Genomic DNA, 21,626 nt, shown 5'->3' with positions numbered 1-21,626 from the left:
CCCTCGATTCCATAGCTTGCAATTTTCCAAAGCAGTTGTTCATGTGGAACCTTGTCAAACTCCTTCTGAAAATCCAGATATACAATGTTGACCGGGTCACCCTTGTCTATCTGCCTATAGATTTGTGAATTTTACTAGATGTGCTTTTCTCTCAAGTTTGTACGTGTTATATCAATTATAATGCAAACAATAAACTATTAAGCACCTCCAAAAACATTTCTATATTTACAATTAATAGTCAGGATCCCAAATGCTAAGCCTTAGTTCAAGTTAACTTCATATATGGAAAGAATGGTGTGTGTGTGTGTGTGTGTGTGGGGGGGGGGGTGACTATTTCACAGCCTGTTTGAATTGTCAATCAGTAAACTTTATATAATAATCTGCCAGAAAGCAATATGCAAGTGGAAATGTGTGTGGCTCAATCTCATCACTGGCAAATTCCTCACTGTACAGTAAACATCAAAAGAGATATATTAGACCTATCTTGCATTTTTAATAAAATATTACATTACATTACATTAGGGATTTCTATTCCGCCATTACCTTGTGGTTCAAGGCGGATTACAAATGGATTATCAGGACATTAGAAGTATTTAGAGAGTAGTTTGTACATTTCTTTGAGTTGCTAAGGATTACATTTGTATTGTCATGGTATTAGAAGTACATATGGAGTAGTTGCAGGTGATGCTTGGGACATTTCTGATTGAGTTAGTTCAGTTTTATGTGTTTTTTGAATAGAAGGGTTTTTATGTCTTTTTTGAAGGTTTTGTAGTCTGTGGTCGAGGTCAATAGGTTGTAGAGTTGGAGGTCAAGTGTTGCAGCTCGAGTGGCTAGGAAGTTGTCGTAGTTTTTTTCTTTTGACGTTTATTTATATTGTTAATGTTCTTTATGACTGAATGATGTATGCTCTATCCACTTGAGAGTGGTGGAACAGAAGATGCTTTCTAGAAGTTTTGTTTCTTTTCCAAACTTGTCTTTCTCCAGGCCTTGCATTGCGTCAGGTTTGAACTTTGGCCTTGCATGTATAACATTTCATAATCAGTGGTCCAGAAATCTTATGAAACAAAGCAGTTATTCTAAAATCAGTGCTGTTTGTAAATATTTCTTACAGAATTGTTTAGAAGGTTCTTGTTTCCATTATGAGACAGATCATCATGTTCATGGAGAGGGTTGTGAGGGACCGGAGGCCTTCTCTGCTAATCAGCTTTGATGCAGAGAAGACCTCTGATAGGGTACGGTAGGATTTTTTCTTCTCAACTCTTCATGCCTATGGATTTGAGGGATGGTTTGTACAGGCCATCCATACTTTGTATAGGGACTCTAGGGCCTTTCTTTGGGTTAATGGTTATGGTCAGTTTATGGTCCAGCAGGGAACCCAACAGGGGTGCCCACTGTCTCCTTTGCTTTTTATATTAACTTTGGACCCTTATCAGAGATTTTTGGATGTTCGAGGAGTGGAGATTGGGGACTGAATTCAAGATAGTACGGATGATTTGCTGGTCCACTTGCAGGACCCTAGATCCTCCCTCACTTCGCTGCTGATGGTTATTAAAGAGTATGGGGACTTTGCTGGTGTGTGACTGAATCTGGTCAAATCAAAGGCTTTGGCACCAGTAGGGAATCTGAGGATGGAATGGGGATCATCTTTCCCGCTTAGGTGGGCCACTGGCTCTTTTCGATATCTAGGGGTCCAACTCCCACAAGATATTAAAGATCTATACAGTATACTCTTAATGTGCAATACATGATTGAGGATATGAAACAGCATTTTACGACTTGGCTGCCTCTTCCTCTTTCACTAGTAGGGTGGATTAACTTATATAAAATGATCATTTTACCTAAATGGCTTTTTATGCTGCAGGTTCTCCCTTTGAAGTTGCAGGCTCGGGACCTTTTGAGTCTTAATAAGCTGCTTCGTAAATTTTGCTGGGCAAATCAAAACTACCTTTTGCTTTCTTATTTAACTCATGGCATTTGAGAGGCCTAGGCTTTCCAGGCATGCAACTCTAATTTCACCTGTCTCCTTAGATATGTTAACAATTGGCTTAGGGGTTACAGCTCTCTGGAATTGGAACGGGCCTTTATAGCACCATATCATTTTAATTTCATCTTACATGCAGACTAAATTATTGCCCACCGACCTTAAACATAGTTGGCAGGTCCAGCCCCTTAGAGAAGCTTGGAGATTTTTGGTAACATCTTTAGATGGAAATCCTAGTGTTTCAGTTTTACTTCCCATCAGAGGGAATCTAGATTTCCTGCCAGGACGGGACAATAGGGCATTTTGCTGCTGGGAAGAGGCCGGCTTAGTCCTGTTAGAACACTTACTTGGCCCCAACAGTAGTCTGCTCACTTATGAGGAATTCACACACAAAGTGACTCCCAGGTGGGGAGACTGTTATGCATTTTGTCAATTAAAATATTATTTTCAATCTATGGACACAAATGCCCTGGCCTTCCCTTTGGGGGGATAAAATACATCATTTCTTTGATCTTTGTTTCTGTGGGGAGGGTATCCATTTCTGGTATTCGGTTAACTCTATCAACAGAGATACCTCCTGAAGATCTTTCACCTTTATGGCATAGATGGGAACAAGACTTTGGAGGTTTAATGTCCCACTGGGATCCCAGGACTAGTGTGAGACGTATCCCCACTGAAGTTTATAGTCTAGGCTGAGGGAATGTGCTTTTAGGGTGATCCATAGAGCCTATCTCATGCCTTCCCAACTGTTTAAAATGGGATTTCAGGAGGCCCAATATTGTGTAAAGCGGGGGTGTCCAACCTTTTGGCTTCCCTGGGCCGCATTGGCCAAAAAAAATGTTTCTGGGGCCGCACAAATGCACAAACACTGCAGCAAGACAGAGGAGGGAGCCAGCAAAACGGTAAACACCCAGAGGCAGCAGAGGAAAACATTGCATCGCCGCACAAAATACTTCACGGGGCCGCAGGTTAGACACCCCTGGTATAAAGTGTAATCTGGAGGCAGCTAGCTTTTTCCATGTTTTTTGGCTTTGCCCAGATATGCAGGTCTTTTGGAAGCAGGTGGGAGCCTCTCTCTTACAGGTCCTGGGATGTAGAGTAGTGGTGTTATCAGAGGTCCTTTTGTTGGGTATGATGGGTTCTAGCGGGCTTCAGGGGAGAGGGCCTAGGCTTTGGGTTAGGAAACTGAGTATTTTGGGGGGCATAAAGCCCTTGTGAAAGAATGGATCTCTGCTTCCGCCCCATCTTATTTGGGGTGGAGAGCCAGCATACCTGAACTCTGGGAGACTAGAGATGTTCAGGGTTCTTATAAAAAGAGAAAGGTCTTTCTCAATATCTGGGACCCCTATCTTAACTCCCTTCTGCATAAATCTTGCAGTTAGATTTTGAACTCGCTGGCCTAATCTACTCATATGATTTGAGAGACATCCTGCATCCACTCTGGGGGCAGTAGGTAAGGGTTGGGTGTGGGGAGGGTGGAGCTGTTTCTATTTGGATGCTTTGTACTATATTGTTTCTATTTTCTATAGTTGCTACATGGGACAGTGGTTTGGTTATTCTTGAATATAGCTGCCAAGTGCAATACTGTTTCAATTTCTTGCTTGTTATATTTCTCTGTGGCCCTTGCTCCAAGCTTCCTAAAAATAAGGTGGGGGCGGGGGAGGTTTTGTAACTTTGATCCTCAGGGCCCATAAGTTCAGGGCCCTGAGACGGCTGTGTTTGCATTCTTATCTGGTAGTGGGGATAGTTGTGACACTTTGTTTAAAAAATGATGATACTTTCTTGCTTGATTGTAAAGACTCTGTTTATGTAGTCTTTGCCATTGTATGGTTAATCGCATTTCTATTGTCTATTTGCTTCCTTTTGATTATCATCAATAAAAATCTGTTACACCTTAGAAGGTTCTTGTTTCCCTTCCCAACCACTCTCAGTTCAAACAGCACCCCCAGTCTATGAAAGAATAAAGGAATACAGAAACTCTCAAAAGGAGGATTTCTTTATTTACTAAGTTTCCAGTAAAACAACTTTACTTCAGTGGAATGAATCTGGATGAGTGGGTGGCACCAATACCAGGTCTGCCATGCTTCACTGGCTTGTATGTGATTGAAAATTCACCCAGGTAGTGGCCAATCATCTCAGGCTGCAAGAAAAAAAAATTGACAATGATTTTATATATTTTTTTGCAACATGTATGACAAACTACTGCATATTATACATTATGACAAACCCCATCATATCTCTAACCATCATCTTTCATATCTCATCATCTACTGTGGCCCCTTTATCTGATGGAGTGTCCTCAGGACATGAGAGAGCAGGTCTCACCCACAGGACTGTCTGTCCTCCCCACCTTTATGGAGTCCTAGTGTCAAACAGCAGATGACAGACCAAAATAAGCAAATTGCTACATGGCAAAATGGACAGACCATTTCAGGTAGATGAATTCCATATGAATGCCCTCTCCTTCCAGTGTTTCTTTTAACCTTCTGCCTCTTTTTGTATGTTAGTAGATGTGGCTTTGCTCAGTTGCTACTTGCATCTCATGCATCCACACCATGCCTAGGTGGAAGGCTCTCTGCATGATTTTCTTCAATTATTTTAAGTTGTAGGTGATACACTGAGTTAGTCCAATAAAAAAAAAGTATTTGAAAAGTTTTCAAGAGTTATCACATAAGTTTGGCTGACGGGGCTGTCTCTGGTGCCTCCTGGTCTATTCACATAAGCTATTACAGTGGCATTTTATTTATTTTGATTTTTAGCCCGTCCTCCCTGAAGCTCAGAACAGGTTACATCAGGACATTCACAATGCAGACATTATACAAAAGCGAGGGCATTACTGGTCATAGGGTAGTGGATACAAAGTGGAAGAAAATTGTTGGAATGTCACAAAAACTAAGGTCGAGATTGGTCATTAAATAAAGAGGCACAAAGGAGGATTACAGAAAGGGGGAGGCAGTCTGTCAGAGACTGTTTAGCTGAAAAGTAGGGTCTTCATTGTTGGAGAATACCCAGACCGTCCTTCCTGTCAGGAAAGTCTCCAATGCGTTCAGTGCCAAACTAATGGCTCTCAGCTAGAGACAATTTAAGGACTACTTGCTTTCCAATGAGGTTCACTTGCTCTGGAGAGGGAGATCACAGAAGTGGGCCTCCCAGCTGCTCAGGCTAGTGTCGATCTCAAGTGTCATCCATGAGGTGATGCTGAGGGGCATGACTTTTGATAAGGCATCTCCCTGGAGAAACCGACGTGAATCGTGCCTCCCGTGACCAGGGGAGCTGCATCTTTAGAGAATGCCTTTGAGGAGACTACCTGGAGAGGAGGGAATCCTGGAGTGGACGCTTATGTGCTCTCACCCAGTGAACAACTTCCAGATGGTAATGCCACGTCATGGGGCTCGGTAACGCCAAGATCTTTGTGATCTGCTTCCTGAGCTTCTCTGTGTGGCTTGGGAAGGAAGACATGGCCTTTTGCTGTGTCGAAGTGAACTCCCAGATATTCCAAGTACGGAGTTGGCTGAAGCAGGCTCTTCCTGAAGTTGACTATCCAAATAGGGTTCCTGAAGGATATCCACCACCCAATGCACTGCTTGTTCGACCTCCTGTCTTGAGGGGGCTCTGATTATCCAATCATCCAGGTATGGATGCACCTGTATGCCCATCCAGCAAAGGTGAGCCACTACCATCAACTTAGTGAAGGTGCGTAGAGACATGGCCAATCCAAAAGGCAGCGCCACAAACTGGAAGTGCCTCTGGAGAATGTGGAGTTGAGAGATTTGAATGACACCCTTCTACAAAGTTCGCAATTAAAGGAAGATAACAGCTTCAGTACAGAATCATATGTCTTTGCAACAGAATTTTGTATTAATAAACTATCTCTCAACTTGACAGATTTCCACCGAATCCTTACCGTTAGAGCTATCCTCGAGAGCCGTATTCCAGTCGGGTTTTCAGGATTTCCCCAATGAATATGCATTGAAAGCAGTGCATGCACATAGATCTCATGCATATTCATTGGGGAAATCCTGAAAACCCGACTGGAATACAGCTCTTAAGGACCGGACTAAAGCTAAATTTTACCTAAGCAAAAGTCAACAGGCGGTCTTGCTTCAGTTCAACATATCGGCTGCATTTGACATGGTCAACCACTCTCTACTACTGCAGAAATTGAGCAAATTAGGCCTAGATAGAGTAGTGCAGGGGGTCTCAAAGTCCCTCCTTGAGGGCCGCAATCCAGTCGGGTTTTCAGGATTTCCCCAATGAATATGCACGAGATCTATGTGCATGCACTGTTTTCAATGCATATTCATTGGGGAAATCATGAAAACCTGACTGGATTGCGGCCCTCAAGGAGGGACTTTGAGATCCTTGGAGTAGTGCTAAATTGGTTCATGGAATTCGTATGCAACAGAACATACTAAGTAAGAAACGGTATGCTTCTTGTGAAATACCACAGGGCTCTTCACTCTCGCCTTCCTTATTTAATGTGTACTTGAGAGCATTAGGCAGCAGATTCCATACATTCTCTTACGCAGCCCATACATTCTCTTACGCAGTACAAAAGATCCTTCTATGACACTCTCCAATACTTATGGAACATTTTCAAGGACCTGGGTATATGGACACAGAAAACTTCCGTTCAACAAACTAAAGACAAAAATTCTATGGTTTCATGGCTATAACGCATTGCCAAATACTGATCTGGTGCTGGCAACAGGAGAAAAGCTGAAGAGCAAGAAAACTTCAAAGATACTAGGTGTCATCCTGGACTCCAATCTAAACTTCGGAGCCTAAATTGACTCCTTGGTAAAGAAATTCTTCTTCAGACTAAGCAATTACAAACAATATGATCCGTCTTAACTCAGACCAGCTTCAGAAGTGTTACTTCCATACGTAGACTATTGTAACTCCTTATATTGTGGTATTACTGAAAAGGAATTTAAGAGGCTACAATTGGTACAAAATAAGCCAGCTAGATTTATCTTTCGAATAAGCTTATTTGAAACAGTTAGTCTGTTACAAGCAGAATTACACAGGCTACCAACAAAAAGAAGAGTTCAATTTAAGATCACTTGCATGATTTACAAGGCAATACACTTTGCCCTCCATATTCGTGGGTTCGGCACTCAAGACTTTTGATTATTCACGTTTTTAGTTTGCTGGCCCAACCCCCAAATGACATCATACTAGAGTGCTGAGAAAAAAGATCAGCACTTTTGTTTTAGTGTGATCAGGCAAACGGCAGCGTCAAAGAAAAGTGTGTAGAGAGAAAGTTCAATAATTGCTTCAGCGTGGTTGGGCAAATGGCAGTGTTAAGAGAAAAGTGTACTGTATATGAACCATGCTTTAATGGGATTACAGTACAGTATATGCTTGTATGTGCATGGTCAGTTCTATAATATTGTACAGTACTTGAATAGTACTGCTAAAGTGTGCAGTACAATGCAAGAACTGCAATACATAACTTGTTTTTTTTAAACAATCACAAATGCCAACAATAAGTTTTATTCACGATGTCACAGTATTTGCGAGGGTATACCACAAACCCTGCAAATATGATACCAAAAAGTTATTTGCAATTTTTTGGTATTCATGGGTCGTCTTTGACCCTAACCCCCGCGAATATGGAGGGAGAAGTATATATGAAGAGAACTCTGCTGGATTAATATCAGATATTAAGCTCAACTCAGTCTGTCCACAACTCCCGAACGACGCATTGCCTCAAACTGGCCTCCCGAACTTGTCCAACAGAGAAAATTAAGAGTTTTTGTTCAAGTATCACAGACCCAAAGTCTGGAATAGCCTGCCTATGGACCTAAGATAGCTCCCCCACCTACTACAATTTCAGGAAAATGCTAAAGATATCTTTTCTCTCTGTAACCCGTTTAAAAGCTATGGTGAGCCTATAAGAGTGAAAGCAGAGCAGACTTGTTGAGAAAATAAACTGATCTGAACACACACAGCCCAAAGAGACAGATGATACCTGGGGGTTTGAAAGACATGCTAATCTAGAACTTGAAGCTTACTGAAGAGCTCTTTTTACAATCTCCCTTGCAACTTACTTTGTTCAGAGAAGTTGGAGCTTTTGTTCTCAGCTCCCAGTTTGTAGGATGAGCAAAGAACTTTCAGTGCACACAAAATAGTTGTCACCATGCAAGCAGCAGATTTCAGAACCCTGGGGGTATGAAGTATAGAATCTTGCTATGTATTTTGAGATCATTCCAGGTACTTCAACCTGGATTAGCCAATGTTGGAAAAAGGATGCTGGGCTAGATGGACTTTTGGTCCGACCCAGTAAGTGCATTCTTATAACAACCAACAGGAAACTCATCAAGCCCCAAGAGAGTCCAGAGTAGCCACAAGATAGTAGCCACAGGAGGGACTGGAGCTTTGCTACTAGAGCCTCAAAACCAGATTAAGACATAGGTAAACTAGGCACATACCAAGGGTTGTTTTATTTTTTTTTAAGGTGTGTGTGTGTGTGTGTATAACCCTATCAGATGGCAATCCTTACTTCTTGAGTGCTGGCCCAAGTCTCTTGATGTTTTCCAGGCTTCTATGGATTTACAAAACTAGCTGTCTCAAAGTCAGAAAAATGACTGAAGTGTCTGGATAATTTTCACAGTTTAGCTCTCAACAGCTCTCTAATCCACTCCCCTCCCCCTTCGGTCCAAAGACTGTGGTAGGACTGAAGCAATGGGGAGGCTGCTCTAGTCACAGAAAAGGCTGAACTGCAAGTGTTTAAGGGTCGAGAAGTGAACTCTGCTCAGGGACTTGGAGACAGCCAATTAAACAAATGCCTTTGGGCTGGGGGGAAGGGGTTATTGAAAGGGGAAGAAATGTAAAAGGAATGGGGGAGAGGGCGTGAAAGAGGTCTGCTGCAAGTCAAAGAGGTAGAAAATGTCAGAACTTGATGTGATAAGATAGCATTTCCCTTTGAAAATTTATGAGTGTGGAGAAATCCATTGGTATAAATCAGTGATCTCAAACTCGCAGACCAGGGGCCACATGCAGCCCGTCAGGTTAATCCATTGGTATAAATCAGTGATCTCAAACTCGCAGACCAGGGGCCACATGCAGCCCGTCAGGTACTATTTTGTGGCCCTTGGTATGTTTATCAATCACAAAAGTAAAATAAAACAGTTTCTTGATCATATGTCTCTTTTAGCTATAAATTGCAATATTATTATTACGACTTAGCCAAAAGGAAAGATTTATAAACTATAAAGTTTTACCTCATGCAAAATTGTCATTTATTTAATAAGACATTAACTTTTTTTTCTGAGGCCCTCCCAAGTACCTACAAATCCAAAATGTGGCCCTGCAAAGGGTTTGAGTTTGAGACCACTGGTATAAATGTACCTGTGCACATACTAAGGGAATGTACCCAGCTAAAACATTGCCTTTGCTCTGTCTATACCTTTTCATAAACAAAGCTAAACATTTTCTTGTGAAGATTTTTTACATGTAAAATCTTATACATTTATACCCCAGGCATAACAAAACCTTGTACATTTTCACCTCAAACACAAAGCCTGTAATTCTCTCTCAAGTAGTCCACCCTTGGCACCTCTGGTATGTACTGAAGAAATGTAGGTTGAAAATGACTTGCTCAACTTACCTGGTTCTCAGCCCACTATTCCAGAGCTAGTAAGTTACCCAGCTTCAGAAGAGAAAATTTTTGGCCAGTTCTGTTAGAACTTACATGCCAATTCAATCTTTTTGTGGCATGAAGAGCACTGGACTGAAACAGGAAACCTTGGTTCAAATGCTGCTGCTTCTTGTGATTCCAGGTAAATTACTTAAACCTCCATTGTCTCAAGTATAAACTTAGAACTGATCTCTCTAGGGATAGGGGAATACTTAGTATACCCAAATGCAGCTCACCCCGTGGTAAGCTAAATCTAAATAAATGTGTAGTCCCCGATTCTACCCAATTAAATCAATGCTACATAATTTAACAATGATGGACTGTCAGAAAGAGAGCTGGCCAATAAGGAAGCTCTCCCGTTTTTATCATAAAGCCAGTACGCCTTCATAAACTATAATTACTCTGCACTTTTTCCTGCTACTTCTGGAGAAGTGAAGTGTGTGTGGGGGGAGACCATGAATAAATATTAAGGTTGGGGGACAGGATGTGAGGAAGGAAAAATGGGAGACTGTGGTAGAGGGGCCCCAAACATGTATGTTTGCCTAGGGCCCAATAAAGCATTACTCAGCCCTTTACATCCCTCTTCCGATGGCCTTGCCTCTTAAAAGCTGTCAGTACATATACACTACCAGAATTTGGTTGGCACCCCACCTTGATTTCCACTTGGTTGAAAGTTTTGCCATTGTACACTCCCACCATGCTGCCCACCATCTCAGGAAGAATAATCATATCACGCAGATGAGTTTTGACAACCTCAGGCTTCTCCAAGGGTGGAGCCTCCTTCTTAGCCTTACGGAGACGCTTCAACAAAGAGTGCTGCTTACGTCGCAGACCTCGATTCAGCCGCCTGCGCTGACGAGCACCATAAAGCTGCATCAGCTGTTCACTGGAAAAAGAGAAAAAATTACATTTAGTCTAACAGAAAGGTCACCCCTGAAACACTTTTCGATCAGCTGAAAGGTATCAGGTAAGCTTAGCAAGAACTAGGAATACTGTCATACCCATTATTGCATGTCTGTCTCCATACATTATACAAAGGACATTAGACAGACTGAGAAGCCCATCTAAAACATGCCTAGCTTACCTCTTGTTATACTGTCAAAGACCAAAGCTAATCTTGGGGGCTCTCCCTTCTCTTCTGGGCTTCTCAAGCCTTCAACTATTACTGTACTTTTTACTCCATAAGACGCATTTCCCCCCCCCCAAATGGGTGGAAATGTCTGTGCATCTTATGGAGCAAATATTGCGTCAAAGACCGTGATGTGCAATGTCTGGTGGTAGGCCGGGACAGGAGCGATTCGTTCCAGCCTACTATATTTTTTATTCCCCCCATACCTTTTCTCACCTTTTTAAATCCTGGTAGTCCAGCAGTGTATCGGCAGGACCGAGCTTTCTGAGCTCCTGCCCCATGCTGAGCCCCTCCCTTGCTGGCCAGCTGCCTCAGATCTCACAGCCAGCGGCACAAAAGGCAGGAGCAAGCTTTTCACGCTCCAGCCTGGGCCCGTGCCACTCCCTGAATGGCTGCGGTCAGTTCTCAATTATTTAAAGAACAAATTTATCCTAAACCCATATCACTCATGTGAAAAGTAACTTCCCCTTAAACCTAATAACTAGTTTCAACACCTATGACAGTAATAATTGCAACCAAACACTTTATATAATTTGATATCAGTCTTTCACATAGCTGTTGAGCAATCTTAGTACACATTTGTTTGCAGAAAGCAAAAGTTGTTTATCCAGGGGAATACAGCCAAACTAATTAGCAATGTCACTTTAAGGAGCCAGAGCTCTCCCCTTGCAGATTTATTTTTCAGTTCCAGGTATACACAAGGATTCGTTAACATATCTCACTGACTTACAGTAAGGTCAGGTTGTACACTATGGAAGATTAGGTTTATACCTTAAATAATCTTCTTTCTGTTAGTCCCTGGAGGATTCCATTCGCCAAGTGTTCAATCCCAATCTGCAGTCCGGGTGTTGCAGAAATCCACATATTTTCTGAACACATACTCCACTCCCCTTAACCTGAGAGTCAGTAAACAATCCCAGCTAAGTCCCAAAGCCAAGCACATACCTGCAAATCCAGGGCAAGGGGGTACAGGGCAGAATCCACATCAACATAAGTGATTCATGAACTAGTTTGCTCTGCAAAATATTAACAAGTGATAAACAGGCACAAAGGCAACTCAGAAAAACATTGAGGAACAATGTAGAACTAACTTGCTATGTGCAACAAGCACTCCAAGAAGAAAAACCTTTGGTAATGTGCATACTCGCAGAAACTCCCTACAGGATCTGGCAATTGGCTGGAAAATCTTCAAGTCTGTAAGGTGAGTAACCAAGGCAGAAAGGAGCAGGCTACACCAAACAACTGAGTGTACAAAGAGAGGGTGGGTCGAATGGAATCCTCCAGGGAATAACAGCCAGACCTTTGTCCAAACCCTCCTGAAGGAAAGCCAGGATCACTGAAATGGGAGCTTCTTCAGGCTCCACCCAATCTCTAGCACACCACTGTTTGAAATACTTCCAGGCTTTGGCATAAGAGTCATAGTAGAGGGTTTCTTCGAGCGCATGAGCATCGAGATATTGACCTCCGAATAACCGCGCTTCATCAAGGCTGAGCACTCAAGAGCCATGCCGTAAGACCAAAGCCCCGTGGGTTCTCCATAGACACTGGACCCTGACTGAGAAGATAACGATGAACAGAAAGCTGGAGCTCCTCATCCCACTAAAGACGTATGAGATCCGCATACCACGGGTGACGAGGACAATCTGGAACTACTAGTATCACCAAGCTGGGATGCGATGCTATCCAACGGATTACCTGACCAAGCAGAGGCTACTGAGGGAACACATACAGGAGCTTGTGAACCAGCCAGGGCTGTCCAGCCCTAGAACTCTGTGCTTTGTTCATTGACCGAAAAAGTGCCTGGCCTTAAAATTCTCTGCTGAAGTCATCAAATCCAGCTGAGGCAGACCCCAGCGTTGAACAATCAGACTGAATGCCTTCTGCGAGAGGGACCATTCCCCCGGATCCAGTATCTATTGGCTGAGGAAGTCTGTCTGAATGTTGTCAATGCTGAGAGCGACAGAAGATGAGCTTCTGCCCAACAAACAGCATATGAGCTTCTTGACTCTAGGGAGCACTTCTCATGCCCCCTTGTCAATTTATGTACGCCACCACTGTGGTGTTGTTGAAGACTCAAATCGCTTTTCCTTTCAGAAGGGGCTGGAAAGCGAGTAGCGCCAGCCAAATTGCTCAGAGCTCCAGATGATTGATCGACCAATGTACTATCCTTGAATGGATCGTTCCCCGCAGTGAGCACCCCAACCTGACAGGCTGGCATCCGTCACGAGAGTCATCCACTCTGAAATCCGGAGAAGCTTGCCCCGATGGAGAGCCTCTCCCTGAAGCCACCAGCTCAGGCTGCTGCGAGTGGCTCCAACTAGAGGAGTGGCATCTGAAAGAAATAACACTGGGGAGACCACCAAGAAAGAAGGGACTCCTGTAACGGATGCATGTGTGCTTGGCCTCAGGGAAGCGCCTCCAAAGAGGCTGCCATGGACCCCAGAACCTGAAGATACAGCCAGGCCACGGGAGCTGTACAGTCCAGAACAACTCTGATCTGCGTTGAAGCTTCTGTCTGCGTGCCTCGGGAAGAAACACCCGACCATGCATGGTATCAAAGAGAAGCCCCAGATACTCCAAGGACTGAAAGGGTATCAAATTGCTCTTGTTGAAGTTGACAATCCACCCCAACGTCTGCAATTGAGACACTACCGTCTCCACCGCACTTTCACACTCTGACTGAGACAGAGTTCAAATCAACCAGTCATCCAGGTAAGGATGAACTTGAATCCCCTGCTGGTGGACAAAGGCCGTCACAACTACCATCACCTTGGTGAAAATGTGGGGTGCCGTCGCGAGGCCAAAGGGTGTAGAACGGTGAATTGAAAATGCTGTTGCAGAACATGGAAATGCAGAAACCTTTGATGCTCCGAGTAGATCGGAATATGGAGATAAGCCTTTATGAGATCCAAGGATGTCAGAAACTCTCCTGGAAAGTCTACTGCTATGACTTTGCATTCGGTTTCTAATCAGAAATGGAGAACCTGCAAGAAGCGATTGACCAATTTTAGATCCAGAATGGGCCTCCAGTTTTCCAAGCGTTTCTTTGGCAAGATGAAGTATAAAGAGTATCTGCCTAAGCCCAACTCTTGCTCTGGAATGGGTTCTATCACTGCAATGTCCAATAGACATTGCACAGTAGTGCAGAATTTGATCTCCTTTTCCGGCAGTCCTGCTGGAGAATCCAGAAAGCGCTCTGGAGGCAGGCAAAATAAATCTATATAGTGCCCCTCCTGAATAATGTCCAGCACTCATTGATCCGATGAGACTAGAGTCCACTCCTGATAAAACTGAGACAGAACCTCCAATGCGGGAAGCTCCAACTGGCTCTTGGCATCACTGGGTTTTCTTAGGAGCAGATGCTGTTCGGGAGCAAGAGGCCTGGAATTGGAACTGTTGTAACGAGGGTGGGAGCTCCGAGAATATCTCTGAGAGAAAGATCCTGCGAAACTCTGATGAAACCTGTGGTAGGAACGATAATTATACGATCTCCGATAATTACTACGATCCCCGCCCGCCAGCCAATGAGACCTGTTCACAGAAAGAGACTTAGGGCAATGCTCAGCCACACTAGACATAAGGTCATCCAGGCCTTTACCAAAGAGAAGCTGGCCCTTGAAAGGAAGTCTGTTCAGAGTGGCCTTGGAGGAGGTGTCCCCTGTCCAATTACAGATCCAAAGAGTCCAGCGCTTAGACACTACATAAGCGGAGACTTAGAGTGCAAATGAGATCATAAGGACATCTGCTACATAATCCACACCATTCATGATCAGCGGAGGACGCACCACGCAATCTGGAATGACAGGCATGAGCCATAAAAGAAGCAGCCACTGCTGTTTTGAGCCCCAAAGACACCACTTTAAAGATTTTTATCAACATAATGTCCATTCTGTGGTCATGAGAATCCCTAAGCATCACACACCCCTCACTAGGAAGGGCTGTGCGCCTGATCACCTGCGCCACAGTGGAATCCACTTTAGGTTGTTCAAAAACCTGCTGAAACTCAGGCCTGAGTGGAAAAAGCTTCAACATAGCTTTAGAAGAGTGCAGAGAGCTTTCTGGAGAATCCCACAATGCTTGAATCAGCCGAAGAGGTTTGCGGATGAGATGGAAAAAAGGAAGACAGCACTTTAGAGTGGTCCAGGACCGAAGTCTGAGAAGTGGAAAGAAGAGGATCCAGCTTGAGCCCTTTTAGAACATCATCAATGAGAAAGGAGACAGAACTATGCTGAGAGAGTCTGCGTACCATAAGATCATCCCCCAAATCCAGACTATCAGGGTGACAGAGGCAACTAGTACAGAAATAGTATCAGCTGGATCCAAATTAGAAGCAGTGTCAGGAGATACTATGGGCATATCGGAATAAAAGTTGATGCAATCAAGATTCACCACGAGAGGGTTCCCAATCAGGTCAAGACGGCTCCACCATGCTCGCTGGCTGTGACGAATGTGCTGGGTCCATGGAAAAGGCTTTCCAGAGAAACCAAATAAATTCCAGTGAAAAGTCACACCCCCGCATCCATAGCAGAGAGCTATTGAGACATTCACGCTCCATCACAAGAGTCTCCAGACACCGGCGTTTTGTGCCAGAAGCCAGTAGAACTGCTGGACGATATTCTTTACCGAAGGCATAGACCCAGGTCGTGAGAATGTGGAGAAGGCCAAATCCGAAGTTCCTGCCCCCACCCCCTGCATGCTATGGCACACGGTACATGCCCGCTAATCCAGCACAATCACTGCACAAATCCAGTAGATTAGAGGCTGGGGAGTCCATCCCAATCGATTTTGAGTCAAATCAAAGGGTTTTTGAGGCAGAACTAGAAGTTAGAAACAAAAGATCAATTTTAAAATCCACTGTCACGAATTTGCACCAAAAACAGCAAAAATAAAAAAAATTGCAATTTGGGGCCTGGGGAGGTGGAGGACCTGAACCCTCTACACAGAAACTGTGAAAAACAAAGTTTATATCGATCCACAAGCCACTCCTGAAGTTCCCATAGGAAATAATGTCTCTGTAGTGCCTTTGCCCGTCAGCGTTTTTAAAGCAGTTGAGTGGAGAAAAAGGACTTTCTTCCTCAGAAACAGCTCCAAATTTCTTAAAATTGAAGATCTTCGGACTACCAGCCAGCCAGAGACCGACCACAATCTCTGCCCCCACGGATTCTCTGCCAAGCAGTCAGGGGCAGCAAAGGCATCCTGTGCCTTGAAACCCGGGTGGGTTTCTGTCCAAATGCACACAGTCTGCGCTAGAAATCTGTAACAGAGTTACCGGCCAGCAGACTCCCACAGGAAGGGTGAAGAAAGTGGCACACAGAAGGCTGGCTCCACAGATCCACCAGAGTTTCCCTGTAAAGCTGCAGTCTGACACCCCAAGACTGCATCCTTTTCTCTGACAGGGGTCTCAAGGCAAGGAATCCACCCCTCCCCCCCCAAAAAAAAAAGAACTTTAAGTGAGAAAATAAGAAATAGAAGCAGAGCAACTGCAAAAGACTTCTGCTTGGACTGCTTGCTTGGATTGTTTACTGACTCTCAGGCTAAGGGGATGGAGCACGTGTTCAGAAAAGATGTGGATTTCTGCAACACCCGTACTGCAGGTTGGGATTAAACACCTAGCATATGAAATCCTGAAGGGACGCAACAGAACAAGGAGAAGGTGGTGAAGAAAGTCAGCAGGGTGGTGGTTTTTTTTTGGGGGGGAGGGGAGAAGATAATGTGACTTCCCAGATGAGTAGTCACTGCACCCTTGGAGTAGTTTTTACAGACCAGCCACTCCTGGGAAATTTAACATAAGAATTGCCATACTGGGACGGACCGAAGGTTCATCATGCCTAGTATCCTGTTTCCAACAGTGGCCAACCCAGGTCAAAGGTACCTGGCAAGATCCCAAGGAGTAAAACAGATTTTATGCTGCTTATCCTAGGAATAAGCAGTGGATTTCCCTAAGCCATCTCAATGGCCTATGGACTTCTCTTTTAGGAAATTATCCAAACCTTTAAACTCCACTAAGCTAACTGATTCACCACATTTTTCAGCAACGAATTCCAGAGTTTAATTACATGTTGTATAAAGAAATATTTTCTAAGTTTTGTTTAAAATCTACTACTTAGTAGCTTCATCACATGCCCCCTAGTCCTATTATTTTGGGAAAAATTGAACAAACAATTCACATCTACCCTTTCCACTCCAATTAGTATTTTATAGACCTCTATCATATCACCCCTGAAGTTGAAGAAGCCTCTCCTCATAGGAAAGTCATCCCAAACTTTTTATAATTTGTGTCACCCTTTTCTGTACTTTTTCTAATTCTACTATATCTTTTTTGTGATACGGCGACCAGAACTGCACACAATATTCAAGTTGCGGCCGTACCATAGAGTGATACAAGAGGATTATAACATTTTCCTATTTGTATTCCGTTCCTTTCCTGATAATTCCTAACATTCTATTTGCTTTCTTAGTCACCGTCACACATTTAGCTGAGGGTTTCAATGTATCTTCAACAATGACACCTAGATCCTTTTCTGGGCAGTGACTCTTAACATAGAACCCAGCATCATGTAGCTATAGTTCTGCCCAGTTTTCCAGTCTAGCAAGGTCCTCATGCAATTATCTCACTAGTTATTCCCATCTCTAGATCATTGATAAATATGTTAAAAAGCAGCAGTCCCTGGGGAGTGGCTGGAGGGTATGGGTGCGCATATAGTACTTTTTCTTGCTACATTTGTTGCCTTGTTTCAAAGAGTCATGTAACAACTGTTTTGGTATGTACTGGTTTTTTTGTTGAAAATTTTTCAATAAAAAATATTAAAAACAAAAAGCAGCAGTTCCAACACAGACTGTGGGGAACCTCACTATTTACTTTTCTCCAATCAGAATATTGACCATTTAAACCTACTCTCTTTTCTGTCTTTCAACCAGTTCTTAATCTATATTAGGACATTACCTCCTATCCCATGACTTTCTAATTTCCTCAGAAGTCTTTCATGAGGTACTTTGTCAAATGCCTTTTGAAAATCCAAATACACAATACCAACCAGTTCACCTTTATCCACATGTTCATTCAGCCCTTCAAAATGCAGTAGATTAGTGAGGCAAGATTTCCCTTGACTAAATCCATGTTGGCTTTCTCCCATTAATCCATGCTTAGGTATCTGTCATTTTGTTCTTTATAACAGTCTCTACCATTTTGCCTGGCACCAACATCAGACTCACCGGTCTATAACTTCCCGATCACCTCTGTTCACCACTGTTCCAAGTATTCTTCTTTTGGAGATAATGGCTCCCCTTTGGTTCAATAAAGTCCCAACACATTAGAATGGCTTTATAATCTCTTCCAGACCAATATTTTTCAGCAACATTTTCTCTTCTCTTCTGGATTCCAAAGATGTCAGTGAAATAGCCACCATAAATCAAAAACTTGAAGAAATCAAACTCTGGTTAAATGATAACCTGATAGCTCTAAACATCACAAAAACTAAGACCATGCTCTTCCCTTGGAAGGAAGGGTTAACTTTATGTACCCCCATTACTCTTACTGGAAGTTCTTTACAATTAGTCTCAACTATCAAATTCCTAGGAGTCATTTTCGACCAAAAACTTTTGTATCACGATCATATTAGCTATGTAGCGAGATCCTGCTTCCATAGACTCCATAAGATTTGTTCAGTATCAAAATATCTTGAACCAAAATCATTAAAACATCCTGATACACTCCCTAGTGATTTCTAGATTGACTATTGTAATTTGTTATTCAAAGGTATCACATAAAAGGAAATAAGACGTCTCCAAATAATACAGAACATGGCCATAAAACTCATCTCTAATGCTAGGAAATTCGACCACGTAACACCACTCCTGGAAAATGCACATTGGCTCCCAATTACGCACAGGATCACATACAAAATAATATTGCTGTCTTTTAAAACATTAATATCAAAAGCCATCACTATTTATAATCAAATTTCTTATACCATATGCGCCCTCATGCACGCCAAGACCAATATCTATTAACTATTCCTTCGCTGAAGATAAATAATACAAAGCGCCACAACATTTTCTCTGTCACTACACCACAACTTTGGAATGCTCTACCGACATCTTCTTAGAGGAAGAAATTCTAAACCATTTTAAAGGCAAGCTAAAAAGTTTCTTGTTCAAGGATGCTTTCAATTTATAAAAAGTCCAACGGATAGGCATACCACATTCAATCTTTAATTTAACTTTCCATATCTTTTCCCAACCATATTGTTTTTGCCTTTAATGTTCCTCTATCCCAGGGGTAGGCAATTCCAGTCCTTGAAAGCTGGAACCAGATCAGGTTTTCAGGATATCCACAATAAATATGCATGAGATAGATTTGCATCTCAAGGAGGCAGTGCATGCAAATCCATCTCATACATATTGATTGTGGATATCCTGAAACCTGACCTGGCTCCGGCTCTCAAGGACCGGAATTGCCTACCCCTGCTCTATCCTAATATGATTGTAGTTCTTCCCTCATTCCCTTTTGTTTCAATTTGGATGGGTAATATGGTGTTGAACAACTTTGTTCCTTAAATAAAGGATATGAAAATGTATCAACTGTTATATGCTTACTCAAGTTCCCTTTGTCTAATATATTACATTTTGTTTAGGGATGAGAAACCATTCAGTATGACATATGCAATAATAGGGGGATATTAAGAGAAGAATACAAACTGTACCTGCACTATACCACTCGAAAGTTTATAGATATCAATCATATCCCCTCTCAGCTGTCTCTTTTCCCAAGAAAACAGATGATTGGCTCATCTAATCTACACAGAGATAGTCTTGAAATATCTTAATATTCCAAAGGAAATAGTATCCTTAACAATACATGAGCTTTTATTGGATATCCAAAAGGCTATATGGGTTGCTCTGTATTACAAAGCAGAGCCTAGACCACAAATATAAAGTACAAGATGTAATGGGATTTGGGAAGCCTCAGCTGCCCCATCATTTCTTGGTGGTTAGATCAGCCATTCGAAAAGCTAAAAGAGACGGTAGGTGTCTTAAATGCCACGCCATACTGGTTAACCCATACCATGTTTTCATTTAGAGCTGTACTAGAGGAACTGAGGGCGGTACTGAACTACAGAATGCACAGCTATGGTATGCATGTTATTTTAAAATGCTGTGAGACAAATTGATGGATATTTTGTTTTAGAGCAAATTAAATTGCAAAACAGTATCTTATTCAATAAGAAAGCATTGCGAAAAAAACCCCAAAACAAATTTTAACTCTCAAAGAGCCCCTAATTAGACAGAAACACACACTTACAATTTCTAAGCACAAAAGCCATATTTATAAAGAACTTGAGAATGTTATATATGTTTAAATCAGCAACAGAAGCCTTACTAGGACATATCCAGGAGCTGATCCAGGTCCACCCCTCTGTAGGTGAATTTCCTGAAAGTTCTTTTCTTTTTCTGCTCCACTTCCGCCTGTAGGGATGAAGCCACTAGTAAACTTTTATACAGAAGAGCAAATTTCAGCAAAACGCACCATGCATCATCACACAACGGAGTCCTGAGGTTCCAGCACTCATGCAACCATGCTCCTCCACACAAAGAAATGTTAAGAAGAAACAGCTTCTACAGTGCGGAACAAAATAACCCACAAGCCCGAAGACATTTCAATCCCACTTCCCCGGATCTTCTATCAGCCATCACATCCACAAGAAGGCCGAGGTAGATAACGGGGCCAGCGGCGGCGGCTCTCCTCCCCCCCAGATTTTTTGCCAACAATATCACCCCAAGCATACCGGTAGAAGCACATCTGAGAAAAATCAGAACTACAAGAAGCCCCACAGCCACCATCGCCAACGGATGCAAAGAGATTGTACGCGACAACTGCACCACAAACCCACCATTTCTAGCAACACTGTTCCCAAAAGGGCAACTTCCGGTCGAGGAACGCCTGAAATCGCGAGACTTTTACACCACTTCCGGCGCCTACTTCCTGGCAGCCACTAAATACGTCACATCCAATTATAACGTCTCAGTCTTCGTGGTGTGGCGTTCTGTCCTGGAATAGTGACATATGGACAGAATGCATGGGTAGACATGCTTCTAAATTTGAATGCGATAATAAGATTAAATGATTCTCAAGGTGAGGTGATGATAAATCTCTATTAGTTTACCTAGGTTTCCGTGCTGAAGTTTTACCAGCTCTCATCTGTCCTGTTTGTTTTTTCTAAAATATCCTATTATAGATGTTTTGAATGAATGCAGTGACCTGGTTGAATCTTATTACCACAATCATCATCTTAAGTTCCAGATGACGTGCAATCAATTTGTAATACAGTTAAAGCCCTTCTAGATCAGAAAAGAAACATCCAAGTCAGGCTGCTCACAATTTGCAGCTTATTTTACAAAATGCTCAAGAATGCCAGTCCTGTTGTTAAATACATTTATCTTAATCTGCATTCGATAGCAGTTCTAAACAGAAGTAGATCTTACAATAAAGAGATTCCAAGCAATTATTGTAAGAATCTTTTAAACCCAGATGACGGATGAGAAAGCAACCTCAACAATTTTAGCTTCTGCTTCCAGCCTTGTTGAATTTTAACCTTATGTTAGAAATACGTAGGGTCCTATTATAAAGCTTAGCATGCATTTAGTGTGAAATTAGTGTGTGCTAAATGTTAAACCCATTTTATATCTATGGGCTTGTTCATATTTAGCATGTGCTAAGCTTCAATGAAATAGCCCCATAGTATTGCCTGAAACTTTTTGTTTGTGTGGCTTAATTAGCTTTTAGGGACTACTGTCTCAAGTATATCTACTGTTTACAGTGCTACACAGAAATGTCTCTTTTCATTGGTAGTTCAAAGCAAATTGGCATCATA

At 42.5% G+C, this 21,626-nt stretch overlaps 1 protein-coding gene across 2 annotated transcripts; it reads right to left on the bottom strand.

Annotated features, from left to right (window-relative positions):
• Window positions 1-3,959: 3,959 nt before the first annotated feature.
• On the bottom strand, window positions 3,960-20,715 carry RPS15 (ribosomal protein S15). Of its 2 annotated transcripts, none has more exons than XM_033955715.1 (4): window positions 20,646-20,715; window positions 20,135-20,220; window positions 10,278-10,512; window positions 3,960-4,121 (listed from the first exon to the last, which is right to left on the bottom strand). In XM_033955715.1, the coding sequence occupies exons 1-4, from the start codon at window positions 20,646-20,648 to the stop codon at window positions 4,008-4,010; spliced, it is 438 nt and encodes a 145-aa protein (XP_033811606.1). In that variant the 5' UTR covers window positions 20,649-20,715; the 3' UTR covers window positions 3,960-4,007. The 2 variants fall into 2 exon arrangements, with proteins under 2 accessions (XP_033811606.1, XP_033811607.1); XM_033955716.1 differs by having other exon boundaries at window positions 20,541-20,670.
• Between the last annotated feature and the right edge of the window lie 911 nt (window positions 20,716-21,626).

This window comes from Geotrypetes seraphini, chromosome 8 (assembly GCF_902459505.1).
Source record: "Geotrypetes seraphini chromosome 8, aGeoSer1.1, whole genome shotgun sequence".
In the NCBI taxonomy this organism is placed as follows: Eukaryota; Metazoa; Chordata; class Amphibia; order Gymnophiona; family Dermophiidae; genus Geotrypetes; species Geotrypetes seraphini.
This window is presented reverse-complemented; position numbering and strand designations above follow the sequence as displayed.